This window comes from Blennius ocellaris (assembly GCF_963422515.1).
Source record: "Blennius ocellaris genome assembly, chromosome: 19".
Classification (NCBI taxonomy): domain Eukaryota; kingdom Metazoa; phylum Chordata; class Actinopteri; order Blenniiformes; family Blenniidae; genus Blennius; species Blennius ocellaris.
This window is the reverse complement of record NC_137668.1, coordinates 9,864,814-9,884,171: the sequence shown is the minus strand read 5'-3', so window position 1 is coordinate 9,884,171 and position 19,358 is coordinate 9,864,814. Positions and strand designations below refer to the sequence as shown.

The 19,358-nt window shown below is 40.7% G+C and overlaps 1 protein-coding gene across 2 annotated transcripts in view; it reads right to left on the bottom strand.

The window, feature by feature from the left end:
* prex2 (phosphatidylinositol-3,4,5-trisphosphate-dependent Rac exchange factor 2) overlaps window positions 1-19,358 on the bottom strand; it is a 102,266-nt gene that overhangs the window by 19,237 nt on the left and 63,671 nt on the right. For both annotated transcript variants that reach the window (XM_080515070.1, XM_080515071.1), the window contains exons 27-36: window positions 18,564-18,658; window positions 18,230-18,312; window positions 17,432-17,522; window positions 13,802-13,930; window positions 12,963-13,004; window positions 11,487-11,584; window positions 10,413-10,565; window positions 7,772-7,874; window positions 7,481-7,624; window positions 7,242-7,356 (exon numbers count right to left, since the gene is read on the bottom strand). In XM_080515070.1, coding sequence (XP_080371196.1) covers window positions 7,242-7,356; window positions 7,481-7,624; window positions 7,772-7,874; window positions 10,413-10,565; window positions 11,487-11,584; window positions 12,963-13,004; window positions 13,802-13,930; window positions 17,432-17,522; window positions 18,230-18,312; window positions 18,564-18,658 — 1,053 coding nt within the window. The remainder of the gene's footprint in view (window positions 1-7,241; window positions 7,357-7,480; window positions 7,625-7,771; window positions 7,875-10,412; window positions 10,566-11,486; window positions 11,585-12,962; window positions 13,005-13,801; window positions 13,931-17,431; window positions 17,523-18,229; window positions 18,313-18,563; window positions 18,659-19,358) is intronic.

The window sequence follows — 19,358 nt, the reverse complement described above, 5'->3', positions numbered from 1 at the left end:
TGCGCTTCACTCTCGATGTGCGAGAGTTGGCAGCCCTACTTCACGTTAAAAATACAGTTATTTTATGTGCATTTCATTCAGTAGAAATAATTCAGTAGAAGAGGGGACGGGTCTACCAGAGGGAGGAAAATACCCCTGATTCCTACACAGTGTATGATGGACACAAAACACCATTAATAAGAGCCATAACACCTGAAAGGAGATTTTTATTTTTTCCTCCCGTTCCTGGAGCCAGATGGAAGCGTTTGAGAAATCCGAGCTCAGGTGAAATAACTTTATTTCTGGCCGACTTTTGCGAAATCCTGAAGAAATCACGTATAAGCACCTTGCAATACTACGGCTTGTCAACTGGAGGAAATGAAACGTGCTGCAGAAGCTATTGTCATATCGAGTGTGAATCCTCGCACTGAGGAGGAAGACGAAATACCATCACCTCACCGACAAATTTATTGTGTTGTGTGGATGTGGAGCACAGCGGTGGGATCCGTGTCTGCATGCAGAACGAGGTGGTGGCACACCATCTATCTTCTTGTTTTCCGAGCACATATTGAGGGAGCTGTCCTTTAGAGTACTATGAAGCATGATGAATGCACATTGTTGCTTGTAGTTTTTTTTAGTTTATTCATGCATTTGTGTGCCGTTTAATGAGTAACCCAGGAAAAACTGGGAGGATGCATCCACTCGCATATCAAAAGGTCATCCTACACTAGTCGTTATCAGATCAGCTAGGAGCATTAATCAAAACCGTTTGACATCGGGCACTTTTTTATCCATTCACACACTATGAGCTCACATTTGGACTGTCAGACAACAGAAACTAGGGATGGAGTAATGTAAGCCTGCAACAGAGTTGATTCTCCAGCCTGAAATGAGCATCAACTTTAATCAAAACAAACTGCAGCGCAGCGGTGTGATTACCATGTCCCTATAGTCGGTGGAAGACTGTAAGCTCAAATGACTTCCAAGCAGAGCTGTGTGGTGAAGACAAATGACTGTTAAACTAACAGAGTATGAAATTTAACAGCCCGTAATAATAATATAAACCAACCGTCGGACAGAGCTATACATCCAACTTTATTGCTTATATTAGAGCGACCCACACTGTTATTATACACCATTTTGGACTTAGCAGAATTTTAATTCCCACATAAATCCAAGTATTTTTTGCAAATAAGTTGGAAAATGCAGAGATTTCACCACTGTTATGTTACACAGTGCCAAACATGTCACGCGGCCTTTCCAATAAGGCAAAGATATTGATCTAAACAGGTCTGCTTACAGGTTACTGCAACACTTGTCACGGAAATACCACATGAGAGACATTTCATTAGCGCTCAACACGTAGAGCATGTCACACTTTCTGCTTTATCCTTTCACATTAGCAATCTATAGAGGGAAACTCCATTCCCTCCTGAAATTCCCTGTCAATAAGAGTGAGATGAGATGAAATCTCAAGCCTCCAATAATCTCTCCCTCTGATTAATACATTTGCTCACTCTGTTGCCCTCTTCCACCGACTCTCTCTTACATGCACTCTCATCAAAACTTCATGCCTCCTCTGACGTCCCCATCATAGCTTCACTTTTCAGTCCTATTTCTTATACTATCCAAAAGGACTTAAAGAGCAATCCTGTTTTCCACCCTTTCAGATTTTTCCTCCAGACAAGGAGGGTGAATACATTATATGTATAGAATATATTGAAAATTTATCGTGATATCATACATGTGGAATAGACAAATACTGACAGGGTGGAAATGGACAATGTTCTTGTCATAACAAAGTCAACCAACTGCCGATGTAAAAACAGGAGAAAAAAAAATCAGTTACAAGAGAAAGAGCTCAAAAGCTCAAAGCACAAACACACTACCTTAATTTATTTAAGTGTTTGTATTCAAAACTCAACAATATTATCATATAACACATGTTAACTGCTATTGCATAGACCAAATAATAATATTATCGGAAGGGAAAATGCAAGCGTCTTCTTCAGTGAACTCAAATCCATTGATTCATGTTCTATAACACTTTATTCAGTTTAGGATCCTCCACCGTACAAAAGGCTGTGTACATCTTTGACAGGGCACCAGGCTATGATAAGGCAAATACAGAGTCACTAATGAACACGTGTGTGGATTGTGAGTGGAGGACTCAGAGGAAAACCCATACATGCACATAGAGATGCAAACTCCACATAGTGGGGTCCCAAACCCTGGACTCCTGCCAGGCATGACTCTTAACCACTGCAAAACTGTGTGGCAGTGAACTCAGAGGTCTTCAATCAGGAAACCTGCGGTACACGAAGAAAACAAGTCCACCTCAATAGAAACTGTCAGTTTAAAGCACCTCAGGGTTCTTGAACCCTTCAACATAAATGCATGTAATGCACTTTATGAAAGCCGAGGAGCGTGGGTGCCGGTTCTGACTCTATACTTCTGACAGACTGATTTAGCCCATATGATTCTGTATTGAGGAGAAATTAAGTGACATAATCTTGCACCATAGTTTCCACTGATCACACTGGCTGGTGGTTTAAGGCGAGAAAAAGCTAGAGGCAGAGAAGCATCTGGGAAATCTTACAGTAACACGGACAGTGTCATCATTCATGCTCCGATATTGAATGCAGGCTGGTACAAGCATCAGACAAGTGAGAGCCATCCATCGTCTATCTCTTCAGCTGACTATGGGTGAAGGCACACTGGACAGGTCGCCAGTCTTAACACAAACATCGACAAGACATTTGGAATCACCGATCAACTTCCACATGAAGGGAGAACATGCAAACTGCACAGGAATGCCCACAATGGACTCGAACCAGAAACCCTCTCACTATGAGGGGAGAACGCAAAACATCACAGGAGAGCAATAAGTTCATTTGGATTTGCATGTTAAGACACACTGCATATACAAACACATGCAAATACCCCAATCAATTCTGTATAGGGAAAAGCATATTTCCACGTGGCTCCTGCATACAAAATGAGCCTGATTCCTTCATTTTATATACATTTATTAGAAACTATACCAATGCTAGTATTTCTATCACAAAATGTCAATTTGGTACGTCTTCACTCCAGCAGGTCTGTATGTGTATAAGAGGGTCTGAACCAGGTGCATCATGGACTGTGGCCTGTCCTCAGCCCTCGGCCCTGCAAGTTCATTCAGTTCAGTGTTACCAGTGCGCTCCGACTGCCCGTCACTCACCCTGCTGGCTCCGGCCCACACTGTGGGTTTAACCCAACGCTGCCGTGGCCCGGCTCCAAGGATAACGAGGTGCCTGAGGTTTCAGAGAGCGGAGTGACATCATGGCCCGGCCTGTGGTCAGCCGAAAGACACATGGCAGCCCGCGAAAGAAAGCCATGGTAATATTACACTGGGTGCTGAGAACAAGGTGGGAATATTTACTTTACTGCAACAGATGCAAGGAAATTATCGTGATGGGAGAAAGTCTCGTCACTGCTTAAAGGTCATTTTACCAAGTGGACGCCACAGCAACGTTAAAACTAAAGTACTTGGAAATGGAGGAACATTTTCCCTTATATCTGGCAAAATAGTAAAAAAAAAAAAAAAAAAGCTCTGTGTTCTACAGAAAGAAAGTAAAATGTGCAATATAGAACTAGCAGTCGGAAGTAATTATAGAGCACATAGAGAAGGAGACAGATAATTAAACTGTGTTGTTTGTTGAAATTTTCCACCCCTGTCAAACTCTATGGAATATGTATTTGGCTCATATAAAGTTTTCTGGAAAAGACCCAAACTCTTGCACGAAAATGTTTTCATGCATCGAAAATCATTTCGAAGGCAAAAAATATACAATGTCAGAATATTCAGCTTTCTTTAGGGCAGTCAAAAAGATGTAAACTGTCTCTGAGCACTCCGGTTGAGCTAATCAGCCTTTTTAGAGTTGGTTACAGATTTCTTTTTTAAGAGGTTTGTTATTTTGCCCATCGCATCTCTGAAATCTGTCCACACGTGTTCCACTCACCCCTAATGTTCCCCAAATCACCCGTCTCACTCACATGCCTGTCAGACACATCTGGTCCATGTTACACTTGAATCCCTCACTGTCAATTCAATTAGGTTCTTTCTACACAAGTCATACAGCGCAGAAAATTATAGTACACGTGCATGGATTAAAAAAAAAGAAAGAAAGAAAGAAAATGATGACATCCTGAGGCGGTGTTCAATGTTCAGGCCAAAGAGAAAAGTCTACACTCTCAGGTTGTTTACTTCGGACAAACAAGGTTTATTCTGCGACATAGCTTCTGCAGCAATCCTGCACTGAGTTGAATGCAACTGCATGCATGTCGAAATTTTATTGTCGGATTTTTTTTTTTTAAACTTGCCATCAATCTATATATATCCCTGCCAAGCTCATCATGATAAACTGCATGGATAAAGTGTGAAAAGTGCTGTGTTTGGTGACTTTACAGGTTGGCGCTGCATTCACACTCCTATCACAGCTTAACAGTACTGAACCGGAGTATGCCTGAAACAAATGGACTGCATGGGAATAACATTAATTTTCTGTAATTCCAGTGTGTGATCATATGTTATGGATATTTAAGGTTGATCTCACAATGAAAGATTAGACTACGAAAAACATGTAAAATGTTTTAAGTCCAACATTCTACAGGCAGACCAGTAGTGTTAAAAACAGTGACAATGTCACAAAATTTTTTTTATATTGTTCTATAATAACTCATCTAACTAGTCCTGGTAATATAGAAAATATCATCAATGTCTTCTTTCCATTCATCTTGTCTATTAGTGATCATCCAGATCGTATGAAGGGACGTACATCTTTAGTAAAGGTAATTCATCAACTGATATCGGTTTTTAATACATATACAGGTAACTGTGGGCTTAAATGAATGTTATTATCAAAATATTTTTGCTGTTGTTCATGAACTTTGCTTGCTCAGTGCAACTTACAGTCCTTGGCCAAGCACATTATGCCAAAAAGTCTGCAATGTCTAATTCAATGAAATATTAAAGGACTTAGCACATTTTTCAGTCCATAACTTGTTTGTCATACACAGAATCCTGGAAATTAGTTTCACTCGTCAAACTAAACACTGCAAACAAATTAGAAGCTCTCTGCAGAAAGCAATCCCAGCAAATTAATGTTTTGTTTTGGCGGGTCGATGTGGCCCATGACTGCCCAAACCATAAATCATTCAAACCCCCACAGCAGAATGTCCCTTAACAACAGTACAAAGTTTTGCTATGAGCTCTACTGTGCATTTAATTATCCACACAATCTGCAGCAGATGTTTTGTGGAAGTCGATGTGACAAACCCGTCAGCCCCCTCAGGTTTCCATCGAGTGAAACACAATCTGACTGAGCTTCAAACAGCTTTTCAAGAGTGTGACTGATTCTTTCTATTAGCCAGGATGGTTTCCGTTTACATCATTTAATGTTGTTATTCCAATATCTGTTTTTCACTGGCAACTGGCCGGGCAATAAAGTCATATACAAAGCTTTGATCTGTGACAACAGTCGAATCTACAATAAATATGCCTAATGTTCCATTTAGCTTTCAGTTTGCAGACCAGATAAACACGAATATAAACCATTTGGTGAAAGCTTTATGTAATATCTAGGATAATAGGTTTTTAAAGAAGGGATTAGCTGTTTTAAAGGGGCGATGTGTGCAATGTAAATAATGCTACACTTGTACATTGGGTGGCAGCGTTGAGCCACTTTAGCACAAGTCTGTAATTTGCTGAAGAGCAGGAATGTCAAACACAATTTAGTTTAGGGGCCACATTCAGCCCGAGTTCATCTGGAGTGCCCTGGACTGCTAAAATAGTGCCATAATAATCTACAAAGTTAAACAAACATATCAATAGTTTTGCAATACCAAAGAAATTCGACAGAAAATGATGACAATTTCATTATAAAGCCAATTTTAATGCAAAATATGGTGAAATGTCCAAAAAACTTGTCCTATAGCTGCATTATGCTTGTTACAAACTCACCCTGACAGAACGGCTTTGAGGCTAGTTTGATAGCAAGTTTTTACCATTTGCTTGGTGACTTGGCAGACCAGATTGAAGGCCCAGTTTTGATCCATGGGCCTTATCTTTGACACCCCTGCTTCAGAATTAGGGCTATTCTTTATAGTAGGTAGATGCAGTGATCCAGATGAAGACATTGGGCCTCAAACCTGTGTCAACTGACCAATGATTGGCAGCCTCGCTTCCGTCAGTCTGCCCCAGGGGAGCTGTGGCTTCATACGTGGTTTACCACCATCAAATATGGAGTGAATGAATAATGTAATGTGAAGCACTTTCAGTCTTTCAGAAAAAAGCGCTATATAAAACACATGTATTATTATTATTATTATTATTATTATTATGGTCATCTGAAAACAAGCCTTTTGTTTCAAACATGATAGCATTTGCAATCCATTCAGTGTGCATGTCTTTTGAGGTGAAATCATAATCTATTGATGGTTAAATGGTGTGACTGTTTATCATGTAGATGAAGTCAGGAGCTTGAAAGATTGTTGCATCACCTGTTGTCTGACTGAATCCACCACCTTGTGGTGCAGACTTGTATTGCAAGACAACACAAACCAGGGCAAATACTCTCTTTAGAATATGGGCAGAACTGAAGGAAAGAATGATTCTTGATTGATCGTATTCGGTGACATTATGTGTCTATTTATACGGTAGCCATCACCCACCACACACACTTTGACTGGATTATGATTTGGCATCATTTCAAAACATTACATACGGCACCTTTAACTGTGATCACATTCTGAAAACATAAGCTACGATCCAATATAAAACCACACTGATATTCAGATCGTAAAGTGCATATGCCTGACATTAACTCATATATTCGGGAAATTAAATGAAGTCGACTACTTTTAACTTTCATATGTAATTTTTTTCACCCGTCGTTCCAACTCATTAAATGACCCACGCCTGGCCAATCGCAGAGGGTCTCGGGTGTGCAGCAAACCAATGGGGCGTGAGGTAAGTGAGTGCAGCAGCTGTGCGGAGGCACGACACCAGCGCCGGTGACACGCTGGGCACTCTCATCCAATCACTGCCGCCCCTGCTGTGTGTGTTCGCAGCCAATCATAAAACATTCCTGCTGCGTTTCTCTCAGCCAATCACCTTGAGGGCCCCCGCTGGGCGCCGAGAGCCAAAACTGACAGAATCAGACAGAATATGCAATCTTGCAGTAATGTCTGTGTGCCTCTGCATGTCTGTTGTAACTCACCTCAATCTCTTGTAGTACTGTTTGACCTTCTCCAATGAGCTGGCGTTGATCTGGGCCTGGTATTCCTCCACCGACACGTTGTCTCTGTAATAGTATCCCTCCATGCTCTCCAGTGCTTGAAAAGGGGATAGAAAGAAGCATAAAAGCTCACTAAGCCTACGCATCTATCTTTCAAGATTCACAATAATTCATGGAGCAGTTTTCATCTGCGCCGACTCAGACCTCCGGGCTCAGTGTACCTTGTGTAAAGAGAACAGGGAAGATTTTGATGCTGCCTCCGTTTCTAAGCCTGTACGGCAGCTGAGAGAAGTAGAAACTCTCCAGGTAGAAGCAAACCTTCAGGGCTTGCCGGGTTCCCTCCACCTGGTATGAGATGGGCATGTCTGCCAGAGGAGAGGCACAAAAGTCAGGCACGGCAAAGTTTAAAGCTTCACTCGAACGCCACGGAATTACAATTGGCAACGACCAGCCTGCACTAATGAATCTCAAAACGAAGCTGCTCTGGAGCCAAAAAGGCTCCAAGTACATACTGGCAACCAGCGGCTCCCCTTCAAACTGCTGGAAGTAGAAGGTGACTTTCTCCAGATCAATTAGGGCCACTTGAGTGTCCTCCAACATGGCCTGCTCATCGGTCTGAGGAGAGAAAAGAGAGCATACCGGTGTGATGGAAATATTTAAATAATTTACTATATAAAGGCCCCTATGTATTGATACCAAACCGGAAGATGCACTGCCTCTAGGGACCACTTTCAAATATACTATCCAAGTATCTCTTGTAATTTCTAAAAAACATATTATTCTATATTGCGTCCATCTACTCTACCACAGCTGACTATGATCTTCAAGTTAAACATTCATCCATCTATACTAGTTTATTCAAGTGAAGGCACTTTACAGGAAAACCCAGGGAGAACGTGCAACTTCCACACTGAAAGACCCCCAAACCTAACGGGGGGACATTTGTACGAGTGTAAACCACACGGCCACCATGTTTACATGTTTACAAATGTTAATTCCCACCTCTTTGTCTGTGTCACTGTACACAATGCGTAAATCTGTATTTAGGTGAAATGCATGTGATTTTACTCAGCGTCCATAAACATCTGTCACCCCGCCTTCACCCTCTCATTCTCTTCCCTCCGGAGGATAACAGCCTTTCTTTTTCCCCAAAACCACCTTTGAAACGGCGCGACATGTGACAGAGGGGACCCCACCGTCTCGCTAAGTGACTCCTGCTGCGTGCGGACGACTTTATCTCAAAGGATGTCACATGAGCATATTCACTGTACACATACACACAAACACACGGCAGCAATGTCCCCGGCTCCTCTCACGCCGTCTTTCATGTTGTGCCCCAAAAAAGGGAGCGTGCTGAGATTTCATAGGAATCACCAGCAGGTACCGAGACCCCGGTTTGTTCCACAGGGAAATGTCTTGAGGAAGAGACGCAGCCTGACTTCAGACTCCTCTAACCGAAGGGGGGGAAAAAAATGGTCACACAAACACTGTGAAAGCACTTTCTCTGCCTCTAATTCCCTCTGAAAGGAGGCTGAATTAAATAACTAAATACCTCATTCCAGGAAAGTGTGTTTTTCACTGCGGGTGATGACACAAAGTGCAGAAATAACTGCATTGAAAGAGCACATTAACAGTCTTTCAGCTGGAATTTAAACCTCGGGTTTTCTAACTTGGGTGGAGACATGTATGGTTTTGTACAAGAAAAGAAGAAAAAAAATCTTGCAGAGAAATGCTAATATGGATCGCAGTGAGGTCAGTGTGTGTGTGTGTGTGTGTGTGTGTGTGTGTGTGTGTGTGTGTGTGTGTGTGTGTGTGTGTGTGTGTGTGTGTGTGTGTGTGTGTGTGTGTGTGTGTGTGTGTGTGTGTGTGTGTGTGTGTGTGTGTGTGTGTGTGTGTGTGTGTGTGTGTGTGTTTCACTCAGTTTTTAGCTGCTCACAGTGGTTATTTATAATGAGTTCTCACCTACTTGGTGTTTTCACTGGATTTACGGCCTGATTCAAACTGAAAGAGATTGATTAGCTGATCTATTTTCAAAGTCTAAAAATGTGAAGATTTTATAAAGTTGAAATGTGTGTTTTAGTTGTTTGGACTATTTCGAGCTGCCCTAACTTTGACAACAAGTATGCAGACGATGAGGAAGCTGTCTGTCGGTTGAGTAAAAACAGGGAGGTCAGCTTTGGGATCTGGCTCTGCAAATCGGCGGTGCACCTCAATGACTCAAACCTCGTCCACACAGTCACTGTGGGAAGACTGTGGATTGAACTCAGCACATTGCAGTGTCTTATTTGGGTGGCCGTTGTGCAGCCGGCTTGATTGGTGACCCAAACTATTTAAAATCCAAACAGTGAAACTGTCGTCCGCTGGAATCACATAATGTTGGCTGTAGCTTTATGGATGGATGGAATATGAATTTTAGCTCAGTTTATTACCGGTGGGACCTGCATCTTTTCTTTTACTGTCTTTTTACGTCAGCAGGACACCGTTTCCGTGGATTTTGTTCACCCTTGGACAATCAAGAGTTGTGGGTTGGACACTGTTCACAGACACTCGTCCAAGGGTTCCTGAGCCGTTTGCTTTAGATTCCGGTTTATAATAATGTACATTCTTATTGAAGCTCATCAGCAATAAATAAGACATTCAGAACTGTCTCAAGTCATTTTATTTAGGAAATGCCTCAGGAGCTTTTGTTGGGAGCCTTAATATCTCGGAATTCACATTTAAGCCTCAATATCTTAAAATTGACATTTCTATGAAACTGTACCATCATTTTTCAACGTAGCTTTTTCTTGATTAGCTATGCTTAACCCATCTTCAATTCTGAAAGATTGAGGCTTTCTGAAGGCTCCTTTTATACTCAGTCAACTTATTGACGTGATGCAAATTAACCAACCTGGTTGCAGAATGCTTTCCAACTGGTTTTACTCGTCTGTTCCACTTACTAACATTTTCAAGATGTGTTGCGGCGATCAAATTCAAGTGTCCTGATATGCGACGATGTCTTAATTTCACATCTGATCTTGCATCTTTTTTGTGGTTGTATGAATGATGACATACTTTTCGACGCACTCTGAGATCATTTTACAACAAACTTTTTTTTTGCTTCATATCTCCAGACAATCGAGCGTTTCTGTCGACAGCTGGTTGGATTCTCACCAGGTTGGGGGAGAGGAGGGACTGGAAGTGGAAGAGCAGCCCGGCGCTGGCTATCTGCTCCAGCCAGCGGCGGCTGGCTTCCTGGGCCTCCTGGAGGTCCTGGGCGTCTGGGATGTCAGTGTCCAGGTCTCTGCCTGCACTGCAAAACTGAAACTGACACAGGGAATACAGATAAAACAAGAATTCCTCATTTCTACCAAATAACAAGGCATGATTTAGTCTCTTGCGCAACATGATCTAGAACAGGGGTCTGAAACCTTCATGATGGAAAGAATTGCTTTAGCCACTTTTCATCAGACAAACCTTGTCTGGAGCCATAAAACACTTTTAACTCACTGTTTACAGTTTGTTTTAACTATTTTAGGCCATTTCAACTGTTTTTTCCATTTCAGCAGTTTCTTCTCTTTTCTATGGTTTCAGTTATTTTGAAAACCATTTATCCGTATTAGTTGATGTTTCTCTTTTTAAGTGCTGCATCAGCGTGTCCCGTTTCCATTCAGACAAAGTGAGAGAGTTTTCGAAAATTCCCCCTTTGTAGTCCTTGAAAGTATCATTTTATGGATGGAGGAAAAAAAAAACATTTCCCCAATATAACATTGCCATTCATCTATTCTGAGTAATAAGTCTACCTTTTAATGCTTGAGGATAAACTGTGTTTTCATTCTGTCCACTGGGCAGAGCTCCAAGAGGATTTAATTGTTCTGCTAATGGTAGAAGGTAAAAAGTAAAAAAGTATTTGGACTTTTTTTTTTTTTACTTTTACCCTTTACTATTACTAATCAGCTGTGTTAAAAGGCATACAGGTTGTGAGACTTTCACTTTAACCAACTAGCATCTGTACGATTACTAAAGTACAGAATATGAGCTCCACGCATTCATTCATTTGGAATATGTTGGAGGAAAATAGTCTTTTTCAGTCTGATGAGATAGATTGATACTGATTATTATGCATAACAATGTGTTCCTTGTCTGCGTGTTTTGTATGTTTTCTTTTCTCTTTTTGTTTTTGTGACTGTACAGATCATACTGCCTGGTGAAACCAGGGTGAAAAATAAATGAAAGTGAATAATTTACCTGGTTGAGGACGGCCAGCAAGTGTTCAGAGAAAGCACAAACGGCTGCGACCAGAGACTGACAGAACACCATATCTCTGCGTAACTGGATCTCTGAGTCTAGGCGGACAACACAAAATACAGAAGATGTGAGAAAACTGCAATAAAGTAATTGAGCCCAAACACAGAAGAAGAGAGCTGATAAGAACTGCAACAAAGTTACTTAGAAAGCTAGAAGGCAAAAGGCTAAATGAAGGGGAGTAACAGAAAGAAGTGCTAGAAAAGTTTCCCATAGTAATTATACAGACTTTCAGCAGGGTGATTTTTTTTTACATAATGGGTGTTAAATATTGTATCAGAAAAAAATGAGCCCAAATGACAGGTGTGCCCAAGTGGAAAATAATTGGTTGCTATAATTTGCAGAGAAATAGAGCCATTATAAGAGTTCAGCCATCCACTGAGTTACAAAATGAGACTCAACAGTCAAAAATGAATAATTTACCATCAGCTCGGAAAGTTTCTCACACTATTAACCCGGGTTAACTTGCCTGTGCTTCCTGGGGTCGGTAAAGGATCAACACCTCAGAGCTGCATCAGTGATTAGATTTAATTGTGGTAATGATTATTTTATAGTTTCAACCAGAGGTGGAAAGAGTAATGCACATTTGTACACAAGTTATGGTCATTAAACAACTGAAAATAAACAGATAAAAAAGAAGCGGTGTGTATGATTGTGACACAATGGAAGACGTGTATGGGAGAAATAACAGCAACACGAGATTCAGGAAGGATTGCAGGATATGAGAAGGGGTTCAGCAGAAAAAATATCGTATAATAAATTCCTCAGATAGAAACATGAGGATCCAGATAAGGAATGCCAATTTGCACATCTGTATTACTTTATTAACTCCTCACAGTAATATGCATACGGCTGGTAATTGATAATAATGAAGGCAGTTGTGCTTATTCTATAGTGTTATATTGCATGCAGTTTCCACATGAGGGTGCCTGCAATGTGTTTTTGCACTGGGTATTGTGTAAACAAGGCTTCTTCTAGCACATTTTCACACGGCTGCCCCCATTTTGGAATTTTCTGTCTATTGAAAGCTGTGTTTGATTGTTGCATTGATAATTTCCCACTGCATTTCAATCACCTGGCGAGTATTCTGACCCTGCAGCTGTGTGGCGTATTACTGCAGGCTGTTTGTAGTCACATGACCATATTGTCAGCCTCCACGAAACTTTCGAGCTCTACTAAACAGAGCCACGGATTTGAACCCATGACGAGAGATGTCATCACGATTGCTCATCTTCCGTCTGAGTGTGTGGCCTCCATAAGACACTTTTGAAACTTTAGGTGGTCCACCATGGTTTAGCTTCACTATAATGTTTCAGCACATTTCTAAAGGCAGTCCGACTTATTGGATAGTTTTAAAGTGCAGGAGCCAAAAAACACTTTTCATTTCAATCGAGAAAATGAGAGAACAGCTGAACAAACCTGTATACTGTAGTAGGACCAAGAGCAGTCGTGTCTTCACCTCTGGAGAAAAAGAGAAAAAGCACTCCAATGAACAACCCTCCATCAAATCCCAACCAGTCTTTCTCTGTATGACCTTTACTATAAACTCAACTCCAAGTCATAAATAGCACAATGCTGTATAACATGTCTGCTTCGTCCAGGCGCCACTGCCGTTAATCTTAACATATAAAAACACATCCAGCTACATAAAAACCAACCACAGGCAAAGATAAAACCCATAAATCCACATTTGTTTATAGTCATATCACGAGTGAGAGTAACTCAGCAGGAGGCTGAAAGAAAACGGGTGCACATGAGGCAATCAATAATAACTCAGCTTATTTGGACTTTCTTCGTCGCGACCACCAGCTCACCTTTCCCAGGAGTGTCGTGCATCTCTCCTTTGTGTCCAAGTGTACATGCTGCATATATCTCTATGTCTATGTAATCAGTCTGTGCGCCAACGAATACAAAACAAACCGTGGGGAATAAAAAGTTAAAGCAGTCTTACAGAGCGCTTTGATTCTCGGCTTGTTTTCAGCTCCAACTCAGCGATTTATGAATACCAAGATGGTCTTGGGTTTAAACTTTAAAGAGCGTAGCGCAGTTAGTGGGCCTGCCTGCACCTACACGGCTCCACCAGAGGTTATTAGGGAGTCTAATAAATATCACGAGGTGCAGCAGGCCAATTTATAGTGGGGGTTTTTTTCCCCCAAGGCAGCCATGTTGTTCTACATGATAAATACAGTATGTGACTGAGAAACGTGTGTGTGTGTGTGTGTGTGTGTGTGTGTGTGTGTGTGTGTGTGTACGCTGACCTTCAACATATTTAGCGATGGTTTGTGTGAGAGCTTGGACGCTGCTGGGGAGATTCCAAGGATCCTGCTTGACATGGAGGCGCAGCTTTTTGGTGCAGTTCACCCTGGGCTCCATCTCCTGCTGAAACTCTGATAGAGAAAAAAATATATATAAATATAGATATATAGATATATAGATATACATATAAATATAAATACTTACTTAATATGCTTCTAACTTCTATCATGATATGTATATTGTGCGTGCCGATATTGCAAAAAAACACAACTGGTTGTGCAGCCCCAGTATGAAATAATAGGCATTTTATTGAAGAGCAAAGCTTAATAACCATATGATTGATGTAATAAATGAAAAAAAAATAAATGGGCAGATGTTTGCTCAGGGCGTAAAACAAGCCAGGCTCAGTTTTGTGTTTTGTCCACTTCTCCTATAAAGTAGTTAATACTCTCCTTGGAATTTTTTTTTTTCCTAATGTCTTTCTGGCCAGATTGGACCTTCTGGGAGCCAATTTTGAGCCACTTGCTTTTTGTTTGACCCCCGTTTGACCTACGAAGAGATATAGAGTTTAACCACCCTGCGCCCTGACTTTAGTCATTTCCTTTACTTTCCTTCTCTTGTTCTCAAGTCAACTCTGCTCAAAAGTGTTGACTGGCTTCATAAAATTTTGCTAAGACGTTTGGACATATCGAACTCTTCAAAGCTCCAGATACTTGAATTATTGAGGAGTTTTATTTTACATCTGTCAGAATAATATTTCATTCTTTCTCATTTTCCACGTGCAGCCTCTTTTTTTTCCCACCGCCACCATCTTATCCCTCCAGAAACACAAATCACAAGTCCATCAGTTATAATTCCTTCTCTTCATTAACCAACAAACCCACATTAGACCACCCACAACCAAATAATCCAACCACCTTGTTGTTCCACGGCCGAAACATAAACAGAAAAGGCTGCCAATGTGCTGAAAACCCACTGAAAATTAGACATACTGGCTTATAATAAAGTTTACTTTGAAGATCTGTGATAGATAGTTGATTTTGTGTGTGAGTTGATTTTGTGTGTGTGTGTGTGTGTGTGTGTGTGTGTGTGTGTGTGTGTGTGTGTGTGTGTGTGTGTGTGTGTGTGTGTGTGTGTGTGTGTGTGTGTGTGTGTGTGTGTGTGTGTGTGTGTGGATCAGATGCAGGAACGCTCTACTTGTTAGATAATCCTATTTGTTCTGTTATCTGCCACATTACCACAGTAGAGATGGATCAGCGCTGATCAAGGCCTCCCGTCCCTCTTGAGGGCATTTATGCATCCAAACACGCACGCGGCGAAAAAAACACACAAACACAAGCGGACCCGTTTTCAGACGGCGCGTATCTGCACTGGCTCGGGGACGGCGAGAAATGAGAAGGAGCCAAACGGGTCGGGGTGTTTGGAAGACTTAACATGAGAGGAAAAATAACATTGCTGTGTTGCTGTTGGAGCTCATTATTAAATTCACATTTAAGCACAAATAAGCTAAGTTTATCATCTGAGCACTTTGGGATCTGCACACTTTATAAACTAAACAGAGGTTTTTGCCATTTTCCACGAAATATGCTGAGGCTCGCAGAGCTCAATAAATAAGATATACTTTTGTAGTAGATGCAATATCATTATTTTAGGGTGGATTTATGAAGTTTCAGAGATATAATTTGGAATGGTAGGCATTTCATTACATTTGTGTCTATTTTAGTCATTTTAGCTGCTTTTGTTTCGCTGCATTTTGTTGTTTCTGTACATGTAAATGCAGTATTTATTTGGAGTTAGAGTTTAGCTTGATTTATCTTTAGCCATTTCAGTTATTTTAGTAATATTAACTTGATGAATCATTTTAGGTCATTTGGGCATTCTTATTGAATTCAGCATATTCACACATTTCAATTTCCTCATTTTAATTTCAATATATGATTCTTTTGAATCATATACACATTTGTCTGTACACATATTAAACGTAAAGCCAATAAAGGAATCATCCAAGTTGAAGGAAAACCTTTTATTTAAGCTTCATGAGAAAACTCATAGTTAGTAGATTAAGTGTAATAACAGTCACTGTAGCGAAACACCACGGCCAAGATAAGATCTGCTGCCAAATAAAGTCAAATAAATCAATCAGATTCTGTGCAAGCTTTTGGAGGGTCACATTTTCCATCGACTTGAGTCCGTTTCGACACTATAAACAGAAATATCTCAGAGGAAAAAGATATGGAGGCGGAAAGGGGGAAGAAATGTCTGGAAAGAGGGTTTTTTTTCCTTCACGCTGGAATCCACCTACGACACGTTCCCCCGTGTCTACAATCACATCTGTGCACACACATGTTGCACAACAGGAAGTTTCAGCCTCTCCGCTGAACGTTTTCAGTGTGTGTGCTGGTTTATGTCAGTACTGATGCTGGATGGACCCACCAGTCTTTGTAATGTTATCTCACTTCTGCCAGACTCCACGTTTAAAGGCGTAATAGATTATTATTTTCACAGTGACGGGAGAACATTGACAAACGAACGAATTAATAGAAATAAATACAGAAGGATCATGACTTTAATTTGTTATATAGAATATCAGGACTGAATGACTGAGTCTGATGCCTTTCTGTGCAGTTTGCATGCCTTTAAGGTGCATTTGTGCATTTTCACTGGGCTTTTACATTTCACATTAGTTTTTAATAATTTGTTATTAGTATTTATTCCTCACAAAAAATAAACTGTGGAATTACTAACCAGGCATCAAAAAAAGGTAAACTAGTTATTTGGAAAACTAACTCGTGCATTACCTTCTCTCAAAATTAGGAACTCTTACGAATATATCCTATGAGGGCGGCTGTGATTCAGAAAGTATCATAACACCACTTCCTGAAGCAAACTCTTGAGGACGAGAAGAAGCAACAACAAAACAAAATTGTTAATTTAGCACCACAAACACATCACAGCGAATGTGGATGTAATCTAATGTTGCTGACTTAGAGGCACCTTCCATGTTGTCAGGCGGCCTGAGTAAAGTAGCAGTTTTACAGTAACGGAGTTGGTCTATGCCACGTGGTATGAAAAGCTTTAGGGAGTTTGTGTCAACCACACGGATAATAGCAGGTTAACGTCTTTCCGCAAAAAGCGTCATCACAAGGATCGGAAGTTTCGCAGAACAGCTCGGTCGCCTAATTTCACTTTCCATGAAATTACAAGCTGGAATTGAGACATTTTCTGAAGCAAACTTCTCGTAAATCACCTCCCACTCCGAAAATATAATTAATACCGCATAGTTTAATGAATAAAAAAAGACAGCAGGGATGCCTGGAGTATCTACTAAATGGGACTTATGTACTTCCATGCATCTGGTGAAATTAGATGTCATCAGCTATTACTGTAAGTTACTATGTGCGCCTATACTACAAGAAAAGTAGCAAATTTAGTTTGAAATTTGTTACATTAGCTGGTCGTAGACATAATAACTATCACTTTCAAGTGCACAAAAGTGATGAATCAGCCTTAATTTTAAGACTTACTTTCATAAACATGCAGATATCGTTCATGAACAGATTCCATTGGATGTTGATGACACACAAACTGATTTAATGCAGTGCCGGGGGCGCTCGCACATCCTGGTGTTTTACCTTGCAATCCTCTTCCAGGTGTGAAGCACTTTGTCTGCTCGAAGGCGCGAGCCACCACTGCTCCTCTCAGCATACTCGTGATCGAATCCACCTGAAAAGAGCATGAGGGTCAAGTTCGCTGCGCTCGATGCAGTTTCTCTCACTCGGCTGAGATCAAAAATATGTGAAGGGAAGCAAAAAAAATGCTGCTTAGCCGTTACCAACACCTGCTTCTGCTGCGCGCGCGCACACACACCCACACACAAATACAAACACACACACAATCCCACAGAGATCCAGCGAGTACTATTTGCTGCAATGTGATTTATAAACAAAGCTGGGGAAACTGCCCTGCAATAAAACACACGACAGGAAGCGGGACAAAAAGTGCAAATACAGCAGAGTTCGGTTTTCCTGCTTTTTCCACTGTTGATAGAAACAAGACTGTGCGTGGTGACATGCATGAATGTATGCAGAAGACGAGCTTGCGCATATTTAAATGTGGTTGACCTTAGAGGTTGCTGAAAAGTCAAGGGGTCATTTGCTTTGCAAGGAAAATCCACATTTTCTTTTTCATTAGACATGACACTTTCTCACACAATACTAAACCTGGCAAATCAAATGATGGTGGTGTCGGGCTTAGCTCAAATTGTAATTCAAACAACTGTTCTTTCACTTTAAACAAACATCAATATTGTATTCTGTGAAAGTCTTCTCAAAAAATATATACAAGATAATCTTAAAAAAATGTTAGTGGTAAAAAAAAAAAAAAAAAATCACAACATTAATCACGTGTGAGACGATGTCAAGTGGACCCACCTGGCTGAACAGATGCTCCAGGAAGCTGTGCAGTTTCTTCTGCTTGTCATGGGAAAGCCACACGCTGGAGGGCATCTCATCTCCTGCAGGGGAGGGGATAAAACTTATCAGCATCTGTCAACAGCTGCACAATATTAAAAACCTGAGTGTCGATTGAATGTGGATTGACTGCAAATGATTTCTGAGTAGGGAGATCGAGCAAGTCCATCGCCTTTAGTTTCAATGCATTGACCCATTCTTGAAGCATTACAACATCATTGTTGATCCATAAGTAAATATAACTCATAAGCAATACGAGTGCTTTTGAAGCCATGTGTCCACAGCAATCAGGTACCTGAGTCCATGTCATCACTGTGTACGTAGGAGCTGCAGTGACTGCTGCAGATGCTGGTGAAGGAGGCGATGGAGTTTCTGTTGCTGTTACAGTCACTGATGAGATATTTAGGGGGGGGGGGGGACGATTTAATCAGACTTCTTTGCCCACAGATGTATAAAATCAAGCAAAACAAGACATTTTGGGCAATACTATGCTTTGAGGCAACAAAGGCCCTTCTCTATTCTGCTATAACCGTCCTGCACCTTCGGATAAACTGGAACGAAGAGCCAGGCCTTCTCATCCAGCATCACTACCTGAACTCATAAGTGCTCTACAGAATGTAAAGGCCCTAATTCCCACAAACGCATTTGAAAATCCTGCAGACAGCCTCATAAGAACTTCAGCTAAACTTCACTGGGATGTCTCTGTTTGATATGTTGGTTGCTGCTCATGTATGTAAGTAATATGGTTGCACTGTATATTATCATAAAATAAAATATCAAAAAGTATTCATAAATGCATGCGTGTGTAATGTGTATCACACATATATGTACAAATAGGGCATATGCACTATGAATTACATATGATAATCACATGTCATAATCATATGTAATAATTAACATTGATGTTATTTCAAATAGATTACATGTAAATATGATATACAAAATAAGATAGTACTTGCAATAACCTTTGTATTTTATAAACCAACAGGATGAGAAAAGTTTTGGAGTATATATTAGAGTGATACAGTCTCTGGAAAAATTCTAATAAATGCTCGGCGTGGACTATAAATATATACAGTATATACACAGT